Source organism: Halichondria panicea, chromosome 1 (assembly GCF_963675165.1).
Source record: "Halichondria panicea chromosome 1, odHalPani1.1, whole genome shotgun sequence".
In the NCBI taxonomy this organism is placed as follows: Eukaryota; Metazoa; Porifera; class Demospongiae; order Suberitida; family Halichondriidae; genus Halichondria; species Halichondria panicea.
In genome coordinates, this window is record NC_087377.1 from 16742366 (window position 1) to 16759024 (window position 16659).

Genomic DNA, 16659 nt, shown 5'->3' on the forward strand with positions numbered 1-16659 from the left:
TGCGCGTGTACAGTGTAATCTCGCGGACCCTTGGAGACCCTGGTATATTATAACCTCTGGCTTGCGAGACTATGTACAGTGTATGTTATAATTTTGGCGGGTAATTATTTTTCAAGGGTAGACTCTATAATGAACAGGCACTTTTTGCGGTTGATATTTTCGCGGGTTGGTGCAATTTATGAAATGCACATTGACAAAACATAATTATTAGCACTCGAAGATTATACCCGCCATATATACATGTACCATATAGGTAGATATGCATGTGTGTGTGTGTGTGTGTGTCCACAAAGTTCCTTACATCAAGGTAAATTCTCACAAATGGCAGACTGTGAGTTGAGTGCATGCGGTTATATGGGTTGCATGTATATGTGCATTCTTTACGTAGAGATAAATTTCTCACACATGCAGCGTCTGTTGTGTATACATGCATGTATATACATGTCCTAAAAGTTCCTTACATGAGTATAAATTCCTTACAATGTGTGCCAATCACACATACATGCATGCATGCATGTATGTGTGCATGTGTACATAATTATGTATATATTTATATATATATATATGTCCCTGACAGTTCCTTACATAAGGATAAATTGCTTACAAATATAATTATAGTTGTAATTTCGTTGTATATGCATGCATGCATGTGTATGTCCTGAAAGTTCCTTACAATAAGGAGAAATTCCTTACAAGTATTGTGTATCACATGTGCATGTATGTATGCATGGGTGTGCATCACATGTGTATGCCTGAAAGTTCCTTACATAAGGAGAAATTCCTTACAAATAAATTATGGTGTCCAATTTTATTGTGTATCACATGTGGGTGTGCATCACATGTGTGTATGCCTGAGAGTTCCTTATACATAAGGAGAAATTCCTTACAAATAAAGTGTCCAATTTTATTGTGTATCACATGTGCATGGGTGTGCATCACATGTGTGTATGCCTGAACGTTCCTTACATAAGGAGAAATTCCTTACAAATAAATTATGGTGTCCAATTTTATTGTGTATCACATGTGGGTGTGCATCACATGTGTGCATGTATGCCTGAGAGTTCCTTATACATAAGGAGAAATTCCTTACAAATAAATTATAGTGCCCAATTTATTGTATATCACATGTGGGTGCATGTGCATCACATGTGTGTATGCCTGAAAGTTCCTTACATAAGGAGAAATTCCTTACAATTAAATGATGGTGTCCAATTTTATTGTGTATCACATGTGGGTGTGCATCACATGTGTGTATGCCTGAAAGTTCCTTACATAAGGAGAAATTCCTTACAAATAAATTATGGTGTCCAATTTTATTGTGTATCACATGTGGGTGTGCATCACATGTGTGTATGCCTGAAAGTTCCTTACATAAGGAGAAATTCCTTACAAATAAATTATGGTGTCCAATTTTATTGTGTATCACATGTGGGTGTGCATCACATGTGCATGTGTATGCCTGAAAGTTCCTTACATAAGGAGAAATTCCTTACAAATAAAATATTAGTGTCCGCATTGTGTATAATTATACATGCATGCATGCATGTGCATGGGTGTGCATGCATCACATGTGTGTATATGTTCTGAAAGTTCCTTACATAAAGATAAATTCCTTACAATTATGGTGGGCCGTTTGTTTCAAAATTCAAATGTTATATTTTCATTCAGATTACAATACATTCATTCAAGATGCATATATACAGTATTCATTCAAGACCTGCAATTGTCATTCAAGATTTTAATGCATTCAAGTCGACAATAATTATTCAAGATATGCATGCATGCATGCATATACAGTCAGATGTCCTTTGCTTAATGCTCAAAACTCGGAGGTCAGCAACGAACCCTGACCTCTTGTTAATTTTCGTCAATCAATGTCATGTTTCTGGTTTGGGAATTACCACTACTGAGGGAGGGAGTTGATTATTGTGAACCCCATTTCCTGTTAATTACAACTACACCATGCAATAAAACCACAAAGTGTGGCTATTAGTAAAGTCATCTGAAATTATGCATGTTTATGCATCCATCAAAATCTTGAATCTTGAATGAATAATCTTGAATGCTCTTCAATGAAAATTGCACATCTTGAATGAATGTATTGTGATCTGAATGAAAATGTAACATTTAAATTTTGAAACAAACGGCCCACCATATACAAATTGGTTTAATTGGATGCAGGAGCGCAAAGAAATATTATACAGTTGTTCAACTGACTGACATGCATGCACTAAGAAGAGAATTTTACTGGTATACTTATACGTTATGTGCATGCATGTGTATATATAATTATGCATGCATGTATAAATTATACTAACCCTAACCCTCACCCTATAAATTATACATGTTATTTATTGATACACGACAATAAAATTATATTTTATTAGCACTACATGTATATAATAATACACTGACTTTGCTATTATTCATTACGATCAATCGATAATCGCATGAATAAAGAATATATAATTATGATGTGATTAAATGATTTACTGCCAGAAAAAAGAGTTGAAATCAACATAATGCATGCACATGCGCATGCTGAAACGCAAAACAGATTAATATATATAATTATATATAGTCAGTCGTATTTTGAATTATTAAGTTTCATTAGTCAATGCTTGAAAGAACATTTCCATTTCCTTTTGAGTACGTACCCTTTTATACATTTCTTATGAAACCACCTTGGACAAAAGTCACACCCCACCCACTTGGCTTCTTGACCATCTATAAATGGTTCTTTACATACATGGCACCTCGACTCGTCAATCTTAGTGCGTTTTCTTTTTGACTTGGGCTGGTGATCATCCTCCAAGGCTGTAATTGTTAAACACCCTTAATTGAAGTTTGTTTGCAGCTTGTACCAAGGGATCTGTAGGTGGTCGTACACGCTTCCTTCTTGCTGACCGTTTTGCTCTGGTTTGCTTCACAATGAGTTTGGACTGGGTGTCAGAATCTAGAGTATCCTCTACCCGGAGAGGATTTGTTTGATCAACAATGAGTTTGGTGGACTGGGCGTCAGAATCTAGAGGACTCGTTTGCTTAACAACAATGAGTTTGGACTGGGCATCAGAATCTAGAGTATCCTTTACCCGGAGAGGACTCGTTTGCTCAACAATGAGTTTGGACTGGGCGTCAGAATCTAGAGTATCCTTTACCCGGAGAGGACTCGTTTGCTCAACAATGAGTTTGGACTGGGCGTCAGAATCTAGAGTATCCTTTACCCGGAGAGGACTCGTTTGCTCAACAATGAGTTTGGACTGGGCGTCACAATCTAGAGTATCCTTTACCCGGAGAGGACTCGTTTGCTCAACAATGAGTTTGGACTGGACGTCAGAATCTAGAGTATCTTCTACCCGGAGAGAACTTGCTTGCTCATCATTAATGGTGAATGAGTTGCCTGCTTCTGGTCGGCGAGGCGTATGATGGTGTACGTCCTGTTTGCGAATAATAATTATGTGCAGGAGTGTCGGGTGGAGTAAGGACGACAGAGTCCAACTCTTGTTCTGTATATGGAGACACATTTTTTTGATTACATATAATGCTTATACATGAGTCATTTTAAAATTAAAAAAGACGCACATGCATGCATGCATAAACATTCACCCCTTGCGTTAAGCTTCATCGCACAGCGGCAAAACAACTTTTACCGTAATTACATATAATTATAATCTTGAATCTATATACAGCATATGCAACGACAGTGTTTTTGTCGCCTTCTACAACTTTCAAGTAAGTAGTAACTCATTAGCAGTTCAAGCAGTCCATGAAAGTGTATAATAATAGCTCGCTCACACGCTGCACACATGTAAAGTGTGTATTGTTATACTTAAGTCACCACTGATTGTCATTTTATTATCTATATTTGTACAATACATATCTCGTGCACGTCAGGTGACAGTGTCAGCCACATGTTATAATTATAAAAAGTGCATGAAGTGAATACAAATCTAAATAGCAAGCCAGTACGTAGACAGCTATACTATAATTATGGAGATCTATTTAGGCCATTACACAGGGTAATAATAATGCTAATGCATATAGATCTGCATCATGCATGTATTATAATTTACCTTCTACTTTGGCCTCCACGATGTCAAAAAATTCCTGGGGTACATCTGAATGGGGAGCGATCATGCAGGAATGGCCTACACCATTCTCTCGTGTGATTTTTGTTCCTTCATTCTTCTCGGCCAGAAAATACTGGGTGGCAGTTGTCTTCACATTCGCACGTCTCCTAAGCTTTTTCCTAATCCCACTTTCCTCTTCGTGCGGTATTTCCTTAAGGTCTAAGCCTTTCAAGAATTGCTTGAGTAGTACGGCAACTCCAATTTGCTTTCTTCGTTCGTCACCAATAAAATAAGAGCATTTGGGGTTGATCACTCTCAGAATCTATCAAATGTGTTTTTTCAATATGATAAATATATAATAATAATTATACGTATACTGCGGCATAAAGTTCACGGTCATGAATTGACGTCATGCATGCATGATTATAATACCTCAGAAATGGAAGAAGCTCTGGCATATGCCACCAAGTAATTTCCAAGGTTACTGGTGACTGAACTCTGAAATTTCTTTATTCCCGGCACAAGTATATCGTCAAACCAAGAAATCAGACTATCTCCATCAACTAGCTATGTCACTCATCCCGGATATCTGCGCATACATGAATGCATGTGTAAAGTGTATATATCATGCTGCATGCATGTATATAATTATATAGCAAAAAGTAGAAGTGCATGATTTTGCAGCGTATGCATATACAGGCAATCATGATTATGGGCTGATTCCAAAAATGAAACAAACCTCCAGAGCAGAAGCCAGAAGAAGACTGTATTCAATCACTGCTCTGGAGTCAAGGTTGGGTAACATCTCCTTAATGTGTGCTTGAATATTCTTGAGCTTTGTGGGCTGCATACAAGCCACATTGTACCCAATCCTCACAACGGCTGGTCCGGCTGCTGGTGCCAATGAGAAAATCTCATTTATTGCCTCTGTCGACTGGAGATTGTACTCAAGGTGATGAGGAAACATTACAATTCTTCCTCTGCATACCACCCTATATAGAGTGTGGGGGAGCACGGGTGTAGCAACTTAAGGCAATAATTATTATAGGAAGGCTCTGCATAGCAAGGCGCGCTGACTACATAATTATAACCATGCAATAGTTAGCTTTTATTAAATGCCGATTAGCAACTACGTACGTAAACTGTATAATACTATAGGTTTATAAGATTATATACCTCTTGTCCATTGAAGCTAGAGCATCCAAAATGTGCACATTGGCTGTTACTAGAGGAGACACACGACAAAAATTAAGAGCCACTTGACAGTGCATTATCAGTTGTATTACCACCGAAGACTGTCAGCAGGATCTTCATAACTTGCTCTGCCGTGTCAGGGTCGTCAAAACACCACGGCATACCACCATGAAGCAACTTCCGTAAGAGAGCATCACTGATGGAAGAGAAACGAGCATGTATGACTCCTAGTGCAGCTAGACAGAGCTCCACACTCTTGGTTTTACCACGGTTTACTTCTCCCACAACCATTGTGACACCAAAACTCCCGTAAGTTGCTTGTAGCTTCTCATAAAACAACGAGGAAGCCACAGAGCCTATAAAAAAGGTAATGGATGACATGCAGTCACATGCGTGCAGTTATAGGATGGACATTAATATTAACTAACCTAACACAAAGACAGCAGAGTAGAAATTGCTGAGTCAGCTCACGCAGGCCACCTAACAGTACATCCAATGGCCTATCAGGAGTAGGGATGGTAGGGAGTGTCTTGTAAAACTGTACCCCGCTTGGAACTACTCCTTCTTTCTTGATTACACTCTCGACCCATACGTAAGTGCATTCTCGAAGTGGTATGATCTCACCGTCCTCTTTCACATGGACATAAGGACTGAGAACAATAATCTCACTATCAGGCTGCCTTCCTAGTGCAACAATTGCTTTTCTGATTCTTCGAGAATAGTCAGGGTCACTAAAATTATATTTCATTAGATATAATGTACATGGATAAATCTCACTTTTCGAAGTCCACAAGCTTGTTCCAGAAGATGTCAGTGAGCTGACTGCTTTTAAGCTTAGACATTAACAATTTCTCGGGAACAGCACTGCCCAACTCTTTAGCAATGTTAAAGCCTTTTTGGTGGGTTTTATGCCAGGGAAGAAAACAAACCCTATAAAACAGTAAAACACAATTCATAGTAATTTAATAGTCACCATGCATGCAATCACTAACCCCTTGTCGTCTGTTCCAGAGGCCTTCACCTCCACAATGAAGCCACTGTAATCTGTGTTGTCATCACTTTCAAAAGGTGACGAAACTCTGCAAACGAACTTGAAAGTAAAGTTTGTCAGGGGAGTAAATATGTCGCCTGCTTTCAGGTAGCCAATGGCATTGTTTTGCTCTGTGAATTCTGCACAAAAACAGTACATAATTATATGGTTTTACCAAGGAAATTACATGTAATTGTCACATGCAATTCCTGCTAATATACATGTTTTGGAAAAATATTTTCACAAAATAGATCTAATATCTCGGCAAAAGGCTGTCTGTTCAGAGACAGGCATGCATGCAAGGGATAATGATGCCAGTATACAATCTAAAAGTCATTCCAAATGGCTGTACATTCATGCAGTTGACTAACCTGGTGATGAGTGCTCCATGCTTGCCAGAGGTCAACTTGCACTTGTTTCTTGCTTGTCTGAGGCACACTGACGCTAGATAGCAGCTACTATTGACAGCAAAGACATGATAGACTTCTCTCTTAGATTTACCATGCAGGTCTCCGGTATGTGGCAAGTCAGCGCGCCATACACCTCAGTCCACCAATGATAATGCTCATATTTGACCGCAATGACGAAATCAGTGCGCCTTACAGTACTGGAACCATACACTGGAAGCAGAGTAGAGGACACAAACCACCAGTAACTGGACACCTTGTCCACCAATGATAATGCTTATACTTTACCACAATGGCGCGCCTTACAGTAGGTTATTGTACTGGAATAGAATATTCTACACAACTAGATCTGGACACCACCTTGACACACCTCACCCACAAAAATCACAATTAATGCTGATTCATCTTGCAACTGCTAGAATATAGGCTATATTTCATGCCAAGGTTTAGCTAATCAAAGTTTATAGCATACACAGTCACTTATAGCTACAGAGATATGGATGCTAAGAAGAAGAGAAAACTGCCAAAGAATTTAACTGAAGCATCAAAACAGTTATGTCATCAAGCAAGATTACTGAAGCTTGTGAATTGTTCAAGACTATTGAGCTGCCTGCATCTTCAAAAGACATATCTGAGCATGATATCGCTACGTACCTGGTGGGACGATATGGTATCAACAAGATAGCACGGATATGTTCCGTGCTTTCTGGATTTCCGAAGACACTAAACACCTTCCATGTATCCAAGTACATAGCAAAAGTCACAGATATGGATGATGCACACTTGCTAGCCTCTTTCATTACGATTCATTGTCCACACCTAATAGCCACATTCACATCTAACCATCCATCACCAACTCTGTTAGCTCCTCCAGTGTGTAACTGCTTTGAATGCCAACGTCAATTGACTTCAAATCATGACTGTGAAGTAAGTAATAAAATATGCACTTTGGTTTTATAAACTTCTCCAGGTCACCCTTTACACATTATCTGGTGTGAAGAAATTGCCGAAAGTCACTCTTATAGGTGTCAGCCATGTGGTTTGACTTATAACTATGCGATGTGGGGGAGAAAACAAACCTCTGGCTTTCAATACTATCAGAGCCAGCAAAATTTAATTGAAGTTTATGACACCGTTTTCTTCACTCGGCCTCTCCTAGAATTTCAGTGCTCCCTTGCGTAAGTACATTATGTATAATGCACTGTATATATAATTATATATAGCGCGGAATTTTGGGTTGACTGCTTACCGGAATCACTCCCATGCAGGTTACGCTTTCTATCTTTGCACCTAACTGCTATATTATACCTCAAAAACAGTGAAAATTAAGCCCCTCGGCTATGTATATGGTATTATTATATTATAACAGTCATTGCAATCATTTGCTCCTATCAAGTTTATCACTCCGCAGGAACCACTCATGGGTTTCCTTCCAGGGTTTTAGTGAAACATACAATGACACTCATTCTCTCAACAAGGACCAATGTTTTATGCTATAATTATAATTATATTAATGTATATAAATTCAATTATATACACATGGCTTGCATCCGCATTAATTTTACTTCTTGTTAATTCAGCCATGACAGAAAAGATTGCAGCAGATGCATTCTACAATGGAGAGATTGAGAATGAAATTAGGTTTCTTGTACTAGCAACCAATCCTACTTTTTCCCTAAGTCATTTCACCTTCAAACGAGACAGTGACAGAGAGGAAACAATGGAAATGATTGAAACAATTTGCTCATGCAGTATATATACCCTCACTGTGAAACTGACTGCACTGCTGTTTGCAAGAAAAGAGGAAAGTTTTTCTACTCATAATAATAATAATATATACATTGCTATTATCATTATAATATAGGTTGTGGCACTCTGTGGGTTACTGACGGATTTGGAAACTTGTTTTTCCACATTGCGTGCACAGACTGAAGGTAAATGCACAAAAATTATCATCCAAGTCCTGCAACATACATTCAGTATTATTATTATTGTCATCGTTCACAGTATGTTGTGGACCGAATTCCATCAATATCTATGCCAGATGTGTGCACCTATCCGCCGGTGCCTGGAAAAGCTTTTTGTCAGGATCACTGCCAGTATTTGGAGTCACAGGTACCACCAGTACCAACAGATCTCAGGAGTTTTTTGAAGCACTGCAAAGTTCAAAATGGTGAAATAATTACAATAATTATACACCATTATACTGAATAGTCTATATGCATGATGTGCTACAAAATAATATTACTGCATGTATATATACACTGGAACTTGTATACTATAATTATTAATCCCGTATCACATCCGGTCCAGTAATATTGCTGATATACTTTGTTGAGTATATAATTATAATTGCTATGTGAACTTTATCCTCAGTCTGAGAGAAAGCAGCTGGTTAATTCAGCATGCTGCCAATAACTGTATTCGAATAACGGCGGCAGCTGAACATTTTTTAGAGATAATCTTAAAAGATTGTTACTTAAGCTATATATTAGCACTCTTTAACCATGCATGCATGTACTCACTAATTATGTGCACCCTGATAATTATAGGAGATGATGTTTCGGTTAACTTTGATGAAGAGAAAACAATAGACACGGTTCTACAAAACACTACTTCTGAAATTGAAATAGGAAAATCTGCAGCTATTTCTCAAGGTATATAATATTTAATGTGTATAGTGTGCGCATAATTATACTATAATCAGGAACCCATGATCTACTAGCAACAAACCCATCACTGTTGTCAAAGAGCCTTCATGTTGCCAAACCGATGATAGAGTCTACAGAATGTCGCAAAATTACTGGAAAAGCAAAACGTCTCCGGAGGTGGTCGAGGGGACACCAATTTGTTGTGAGAGCAGGAGGCCATATAGAAGCTTGGCAACCATTATACAAGTGAGAACACGCATGCAGTATAATGTACTGCACACATAATTATGTGGATGCGTTATTTTATATAATGATATACGTGCAGGTCGGAATCACCAATGCAAGTTTTTTTCATCCTAATCAAGTGGCTTCAAACGTTGAGTCAACATGCAGACAAACTACCACTTTCTGCCAACTGCTATGTTACAGTACCTAGCGTATGACAACATGTGCAATGTGAATAGACTGAAGTTTGCAAGAGCAGCCTTACCATTACTGCCCCCAATGGACAAGGTATGGCTCAATATCGAGAAGATAATTGACACGTTCCACCTTCCCAATCATGTAAACCCTGAATGCCATACGCTATATATATTCTCCTCAAAGGCTCAAAGAAAAGTGCCCTGACGCAAACACACAGGCTGGCGAGCAGACATTTGTCTGGCTTGGTAGATTTAAGCATATTCTGTGTGCAATGAATAAGCAGCACCATCTATTTTACCTGCACAGAATGGTTCGAAGGAGGAATGCATACACAGTGAAATGCTATAAAGCTGGAAAAAACCCATTCTGCCAAGATCCAAACTCTAATTGACTCATTCTCCTGCTGAAATGCTATACTTGCATGCATACCTATGTATTCCCTTTAACAATCTCTATAGTTCCGTGTAGCAATCATGCAAATGTTCATGCAATGTTTGATGATCAGTGATTCGCTGGTCACTAGTCATGCATGCAATTGGAAGGGATGTTGCCACAATGGAACGAGCTCCTCTGATGGCTTGAGTGAAAATGAGAGGCAGAATCTTAGCCATCTCTGCCAATTCATTGCCGAGATGTAGGATTGCCCCATTTGTGTACAAATATTATTTGTCGATGTTGCAGCAGGGCCAAGGACATCACGAGTGGGGTGAAGGATTTTGTGGATTGGACTTTCATACATTCTGCTCAATAGCCCATCCGCAGCGATGTTTTGGAGGACTCCTTATGTGACGTTTGCATGTGGTCCCAGGAGGTGTTCTCCGGAGATTGGCTGTAGGTGTGGTTCTGATAGGACGTTACGTTTCTGATCTCGTTGTGAAGTATATAACAATGGGAAACTTCCCTTGGGGCGTGTTGACCATCTATGGTTTGACGACGGTTTGATAGAGAACTCAGTGTTAAATGAGAAGTGCGAGAGTCGGGCCGGCTGGGTAGGTACGTTGAAACCGAATTCTGACACGGGGAGAGCAGTCGGTTTGATAGAGAATTCAGTGTTAACTGAGAAGTGCGAGAGTCGGGCCGGCAGGGTAGGTACGTTGAAACCGAATTCTGACACAGGGAGAGCAGTCAGGCAGCTTGAGGCACCTTTCTCCTAGGCTGAGTGTTTGTTTTGGGCTGGTATAGTCATTAGTGTGTACGTACCTAGCTCCAGTTTGTGTGTAATGAAAATTTTTTAACAACTGGCCTTACCTAAACAGACCACACCCTTAAGCCATCTCAAATCATGCATCAAATGCAAGAGGCAACGTTGGAGTCATTGTCGCACGTGATCCCGTTTCCAATCCCTGTTAACTACTCAATCTATGCACAAATCAAACATATTATTATGCATGTAATTATGACCATAACTGGGTAAATAGATAATAATAGTATACCGTACAGATAGTTTTGGCATTATTCGAAAGTTTGGCATTATTCAGTTAATCACGGATAACTTTCCAGCTGGTGGATGACAGCTTGGACATATCCAAACTTGGCTCTCGAAAGGCAGCTCCTTCAAACCTACACAGGTGTAGTGATACCATCGCCAGCATGAGTCAGCCTCACACCCGACCCACATGCGTTTTCCCTTCTTCGTAAATTTCCCTCCACACTGCTGGCAGTGTTTCTCGTCTTCTGTATATATACAGTAGCACAAAATATTAATGGGCATGGTGACGTGTGCATGAATAAAATGTTGCTGTTGAGAAAACAAATTACTGTGTGCATGACAGTGTATGCATGCATGTGTGCTGCATGATTTTTACTTTCACGCTTGAAAGCAGAGGTACGTTTGCAAAAGCCATTTTTTAGATGCTGCTGTCTTGACCAAACCACATGATGGGTGGAGTTGGCTGAAAAAACGCTCTATGAAAAATGCACCTCTCTACAAATGCATCTCTCTACAAAATTCACCTCTCTAAAAAACGCACCTCTGTACAAAACGTCTCTCTGAAAAATGTACCTCTCCAAAAATTGCACCACCTATTTTTTAAAACGCACCTCATAAAAAGCAGCACCAAAACGCACTAATGCATGCTGGTGGTATAATCATGCATGCATCCTCACATAATTTATATGGACTACCGTATAGCGCGAAATTTTCGAGGGGCTTAATTTTCGCGGATTTCGTGGGTTAGAATCCTACACGAAAATTAAGTCCACAAAAATTGAATTACCTGCTATAGCATGCATAGATTTAAAGGCGTGGCTTCCGGTAAGCAGTCATTCCGCGAACATTGTGCAACGAAATAGCTTTTAGAGGCTAATCCACGAAATATAAGTGCCTCGAAAATTTCGCGCTATACGGTATGCCGGAAAAGTTACCTGGTATTTTCTTGAGTTTGATGACCGAGTCAACCACTTCAATAGCTGTGATCTGTTGTTCTGCATGCATAATTTATAATAATGCATTCGAGCTCAACATTGACATATATATACTATAATTATTATAGTCCTGTCACCCTATAATGTACATAGTATGCATGTATGTACAGGTATTATTATAATAATTATAGGGACAGTGTCGCATGCAGTTTGGCCGAAATAGCAAGGTGGCTGCTTTAACAGCCTGCATGCATGCCAATTAATTCGTGCCTAGCGAAACAAAAGGTATAATTATGTAGAGAGGTGACCGTAATTCAAAGAGCCGAGAGTCTATACCGTATATAGCGCGAAACACATTCTACAAAACGTCCACAAAATGGAACCTCCATTAAAAAATTATTGCTGTTATTTTGCACAATCGTGAAAACCCATAATTTATATAGATGCATGCATGCATGTATAATTATAGCTGGTCCCGGCCAACCTATCTCACTTACCAGGGGAGACTTTTTGCTGCAATTCAAGCATTGGGGGATCCTGATGTGCCCTTTGAGTAATGGATGAAATGGAGGTCTTTTTATCTGCATCATGACGACTGCCCTCAAAATGTTTTTGTAGCTTTCTCGGTTTAATCTTGTGGTAGATTGGAGAAAATGATTGCTTGAGAGCAGCCACAGAATGTTTGTTAATTGGAGTGCTATAGTAAAAACTCCTCTTGGTGTTGGCAGAGGTCTCTCTTTTCTCTTCTTTTGAGGAGTAAGTATAGTGAGGAATGCTCAATAACGTCGGACCGTGTAGTAAACTCAACTTCATCATTGTCCGATGTAATTGGTGTGATCTGTTGAGAGGTGTGTATAATTCTGCCTCAGAACTTGAAGGTGATTCATTCAAAGAAAGTGAGAGGTGTGGTGTCGTGCATCGCTTCTTCTTGGGAGACCTACACAACTTGGCAGGAGAATACAATTTTTTCTTCAATGTAACTGCAGCTGTTTGCCTCACATTCCTGCTCTGGTGAGCCTCACGTGCAGGAGTTTGTTGAGAGGAGGATGCAGGAATTTGTTGAGAGGAGGATGCAGGAGTTTGTTTCAGTTCAGAGGAGGCTATAATTATTATATATATAAATGATGACTGCCATGAATTAATTATTTTTGAACATACGGCTTTTAGGGGCGGGGGGATATTGCCTCATTAATTGAATAAAGAGTTATAGCATTTTCCTACATAACCCAATAATTAATTTACCTTTCTCTAGTTTTGCTACTGTGTCGTTGCTGAGAGACGATTTTTGTATCACAAAACTCCGCACGTACACGTTGTTGGGTGATTTTCTTCCTTTTATTCCCGTCTGCACGTAGGGAAGGTTCACTCCAGGTTTGAGGAATAGCTGTGGAACACTTGGTTTGATACTGCCCCTGAACAAATTCGTAAGAGCACTCTTAAATGAGGATGACAGGGACTTTCCCATAGATTCATTGTGCTTCCTCAACTGCCCAACGTTGATTGCAAACTGATGAGAGCTTATATTCCGTACGAAAGTCAACACCTGCATGCATGCAATGCATATACATATAAATTGCATATAATAATTAGTATAAAACTGTTTACAGTATACTCTTGCATGTTATATATAGTTGTTGTTAACTCACAGTGCTGGAAGGCTGCTGTGCAACTGATGAACACAGAACACGCTGGATGTCTTCTTTTGTTAAGTCTACTTGGGCCTCCATAGGTTCCAGCTGATACTTGGTAATGATTGGAACCATTGTGTTTTCGAAGTACTTCCATATCATTTCTTCAGCCTCAGGTTTCAGGACGTTTGCAACAGACAGTATCTGCATGTATTATTATAATTATAGCAAACCAACTATACACTGTGTATTGTGGGGGTCTATATATACATGAATTATAAGCTTATATAATTATATACGCATTTTCACCTTGAAAGTTGCTCCAAGCAACCAAGAGTAAGAAACGAGAAGGCGATGACAGGTGTTATCTGGCATTAGATGCTCAACACGGGTAACAATGTGTTTGAAAAAGTTGTCTGCCTCTGGTGATTTGAAGAATTTCCCCATAGACATTACAACACCTACAGCTTTCCCAGCTTCCTTTGCCATGATTCGTTTCAACTTTCTGTCAGCATCAACACGTCTTGCTGCTTCAATATGTCCACTTTCCTCAAAAGGAACGAGAACAGCCCTAGTGATGTATCTATATAATTATAATTAAGACCTCGTATTATTATAGCCGAAATGTTTGAGGCACTTAAATGTCCTTTATCTATATATATATATATGAAAACTGGGAAAATCATAATACCTTGGATCCATGCTTGATAAAGCTTGCAGGCAGGTAGTATTCATTGATGTGAGAAACGTAGTTTTCGGGGCATCAAAAGAAGTAGTAGTGGCTCTGGTACCTCTATCAAAATGAAAGAGCAGCTTCTCCGATACTTCAGATGGTTGAGACGGGTCATCAATAATCATGCCCAATGATGTGAGACTGCCAAACTTGATAGCTTTAACATCTGTGATAGATTTCACCTTGCTGACAGTATCCATTCCAACCAGGGATAAAGCTGCTTCAGCACTCCGTGTTTTGCCTAGCGAGACGTTCCCAACAGCAATAGCAGCTGGCACTTGAATTCCAATATCCTGCAGGAGAGAATAGTGGACTGCAAGGACTTTTGCTCCGATCATGAGAGTGGCTGCTGGAATGTTATGTTGGTACACATTCTCCAAAGCTTCCAACAATGAATGGAATTATGATGGATCAAGAGATGCCGGGACAGTCGATGCCTCTTTTGAGGTAGGAAGACTATGTTTATGTAGTACACTGCCTGAAACGTAGTCCCCGAGCCAAATGAATGGACTAGTTTTTGGATCTACTAGATCCCTATCGGCATTCATGTGCACTTGACCGTTGAACACCCAAAGTTCAGAATGTGGTTGCAGACCTACAATCGTTGCCACTTGCTTCGTGTAATGGTGTGGATCTTCAGACTCCGACTTGAGGCAATAGAAATCCTCCAGCTTTTTCATGAGGTAAGCCTCGAGCTGTATATATAATTATGAGCTAATATTAATTATATAGATTGATAGCTTAATCAATAGCTACCATATATATATAGATAAAATCCCTCTAAAAAATCCTGCCAAATCATCAGCAAGACGTTACAATCTTATAACCTTTGTGGTAAGGATCGTGATGTATACATATTAACGCAATCTCATAATGTTATCGCAAAATCGCAAAAATTATCATGCATGCTTATATTTTAATATCGGGATTTGCATGCATGTGTGTAATATATAGTTATACTTACATTGTACATCAAGACACCTAAATATATATCTTTACCTGTGTGTTTGATGCATGAGTGGTGATTGAAGGATTGTGCACAGAAAATCTTAGTGAGTCAATGAGAGATCGTCTGCCACCTTTGGTCCAATCATTGGGAAAATATCCTTCTCTATAATAATTATTATAGTGTAATGATGAATATGCTCTATATATATAAATGTGGATGGTGACATCTATTATCAGTAACAACGTACCCGAGAGTAGTTCCATCACTGAAGGTGACTGTGCATATATATCTAGACAACGGTCCATCCTCATTCTGAACTCCATACGAAAAGTCAATCTTGAAGTTACTCAATGCCTTGAACGATGAGTCCTTGTACACACCAAATCTGTTATTTTTTTCAAAGATATCAATGAAATAGTCAACAGTTTGACTTTCACTGTCTGATTCAGAATCCATGGTGGGCCCTATAAAAAATATATCAAGAACTTGATGAAAATTAACTTGGCTTGCTAAACAGAGTAGACTTGCAGAGGGATTGGCTTGGATTTACAATGTCCTAATAGGTCTAAGTAAGTCTCTATATATATGCCTGCCACATGTTATGGAGGAGCTGCTACAGTGATCTCTATAGTGATTTCTATAGCTGCCATGCACACAAAGTGTAATAAACTTTCTGCAGTGCACCCTCTCTGCACCACTACCGTCGACCTTGACTGTACAGTATGTAGAGTGATGATCCACTAGTCTGTGCATGTATAGATACACTATAAATACATATTGATTCTGAAATGGCTGCCAGTAAGCGTCCCAGGTATGACCCAAGTGTTGCAGAAGCCACTGCTAAAGTGAAGGTGTCCCAGGCAAAACAAATGGAGAGTCTTACCACTGAGATTGTTCCAGCTATTGTCACTGCTGCCAAACAGTTACTCGGTAAAGGAAGTAAAGTGTCCACCGAAACGTTTTGGTTGGCACCTAAAGTTGCACAGATACTTCTTGTTGCTGACATCGGACTCCAGAAGTGCATGCAACTGATGTATGTTACGAAGAAGGTTCCTGTGAATGTGCCTAACAGGACTAAGGTTGTGTGCTCACTGATGGATCCTAGCTACTGCATCCATGAAGACAGATGCAGAGTGTACATAGACATTATTGAAACTTGTGTGGATGCACCTGTGTTTGACAACACACATACTAGTGACAGCACTCTGAA

General features: G+C 39.4%; 4 protein-coding genes and 3 long non-coding RNA genes across 7 annotated transcripts in view; 3 read left to right on the forward strand and 4 right to left on the reverse strand.

Annotated features, from left to right (window-relative positions):
* LOC135352234 (uncharacterized) overlaps window positions 1–16659 on the forward strand; it is a 61240-nt gene that overhangs the window by 35135 nt on the left and 9446 nt on the right. The window lies entirely within an intron of this gene.
* LOC135352268 (upstream stimulatory factor 1-like) overlaps window positions 1–16659 on the reverse strand; it is a 61606-nt gene that overhangs the window by 30805 nt on the left and 14142 nt on the right. The gene's annotated exons all lie outside the window — the stretch shown is intronic.
* LOC135352296 (uncharacterized) lies at window positions 3459–4635 on the reverse strand. Its single transcript, XR_010399731.1, has 3 exons — window positions 4503–4635; window positions 4074–4392; window positions 3459–3506 (listed from the first exon to the last, which is right to left on the reverse strand). It is a non-coding gene; the product is annotated as an uncharacterized LOC135352296 (long non-coding RNA).
* LOC135343012 (uncharacterized) lies at window positions 5319–6824 on the reverse strand. Its single transcript, XM_064539931.1, has 5 exons — window positions 6666–6824; window positions 6257–6434; window positions 6042–6194; window positions 5700–5995; window positions 5319–5620 (listed from the first exon to the last, which is right to left on the reverse strand). The coding sequence occupies exons 1-5, from the start codon at window positions 6682–6684 to the stop codon at window positions 5319–5321; spliced, it is 948 nt and encodes a 315-aa protein (XP_064396001.1). The 5' UTR covers window positions 6685–6824.
* Window positions 7272–8473, forward strand: LOC135352291 (uncharacterized). Its single transcript, XR_010399725.1, has 3 exons — window positions 7272–7628; window positions 7672–7879; window positions 8113–8473. It is a non-coding gene; the product is annotated as an uncharacterized LOC135352291 (long non-coding RNA).
* Window positions 8599–9774, forward strand: LOC135352281 (uncharacterized). Its single transcript, XR_010399715.1, has 5 exons — window positions 8599–8635; window positions 8709–8874; window positions 9254–9358; window positions 9409–9598; window positions 9678–9774. It is a non-coding gene; the product is annotated as an uncharacterized LOC135352281 (long non-coding RNA).
* LOC135352248 (uncharacterized) lies at window positions 11142–16585 on the reverse strand. The gene is made up of 9 exons (XM_064551431.1): window positions 15697–16585; window positions 15500–15611; window positions 14459–15195; window positions 14077–14350; window positions 13786–13971; window positions 13382–13682; window positions 12637–13239; window positions 12140–12199; window positions 11142–11449 (listed from the first exon to the last, which is right to left on the reverse strand). Exons 3-9 carry the CDS (start codon window positions 14836–14838, stop codon window positions 11250–11252), a joined length of 2004 nt encoding a protein of 667 aa, XP_064407501.1. The 5' UTR covers window positions 14839–15195; window positions 15500–15611; window positions 15697–16585; the 3' UTR covers window positions 11142–11249.

Coding starts and splice junctions, on each gene's coding strand:
- LOC135343012 (XM_064539931.1), bottom strand. Junction 6,195..6,256: donor TCTGGAACAGACGACAAGGG/GTTAGTGATTGC, acceptor ACTGTTTTATAG/GGTTTGTTTTCTTCCCTGGC. Junction 5,621..5,699: donor ATTTCTACTCTGCTGTCTTT/GTGTTAGGTTAG, acceptor CCTTTTTTATAG/GCTCTGTGGCTTCCTCGTTG.
- LOC135352248 (XM_064551431.1), bottom strand. CDS start 14,838: ATGATCGGAGCAAAAGTCCTTGCAGTCCACTATTCTCTCCTGCAGGAT. Junction 14,351..14,458: donor TTATCAAGCATGGATCCAAG/GTATTATGATTT, acceptor ATAATTATATAG/ATACATCACTAGGGCTGTTC. Junction 13,240..13,381: donor AGTAGCAAAACTAGAGAAAG/GTAAATTAATTA, acceptor TAATAATTATAG/CCTCCTCTGAACTGAAACAA.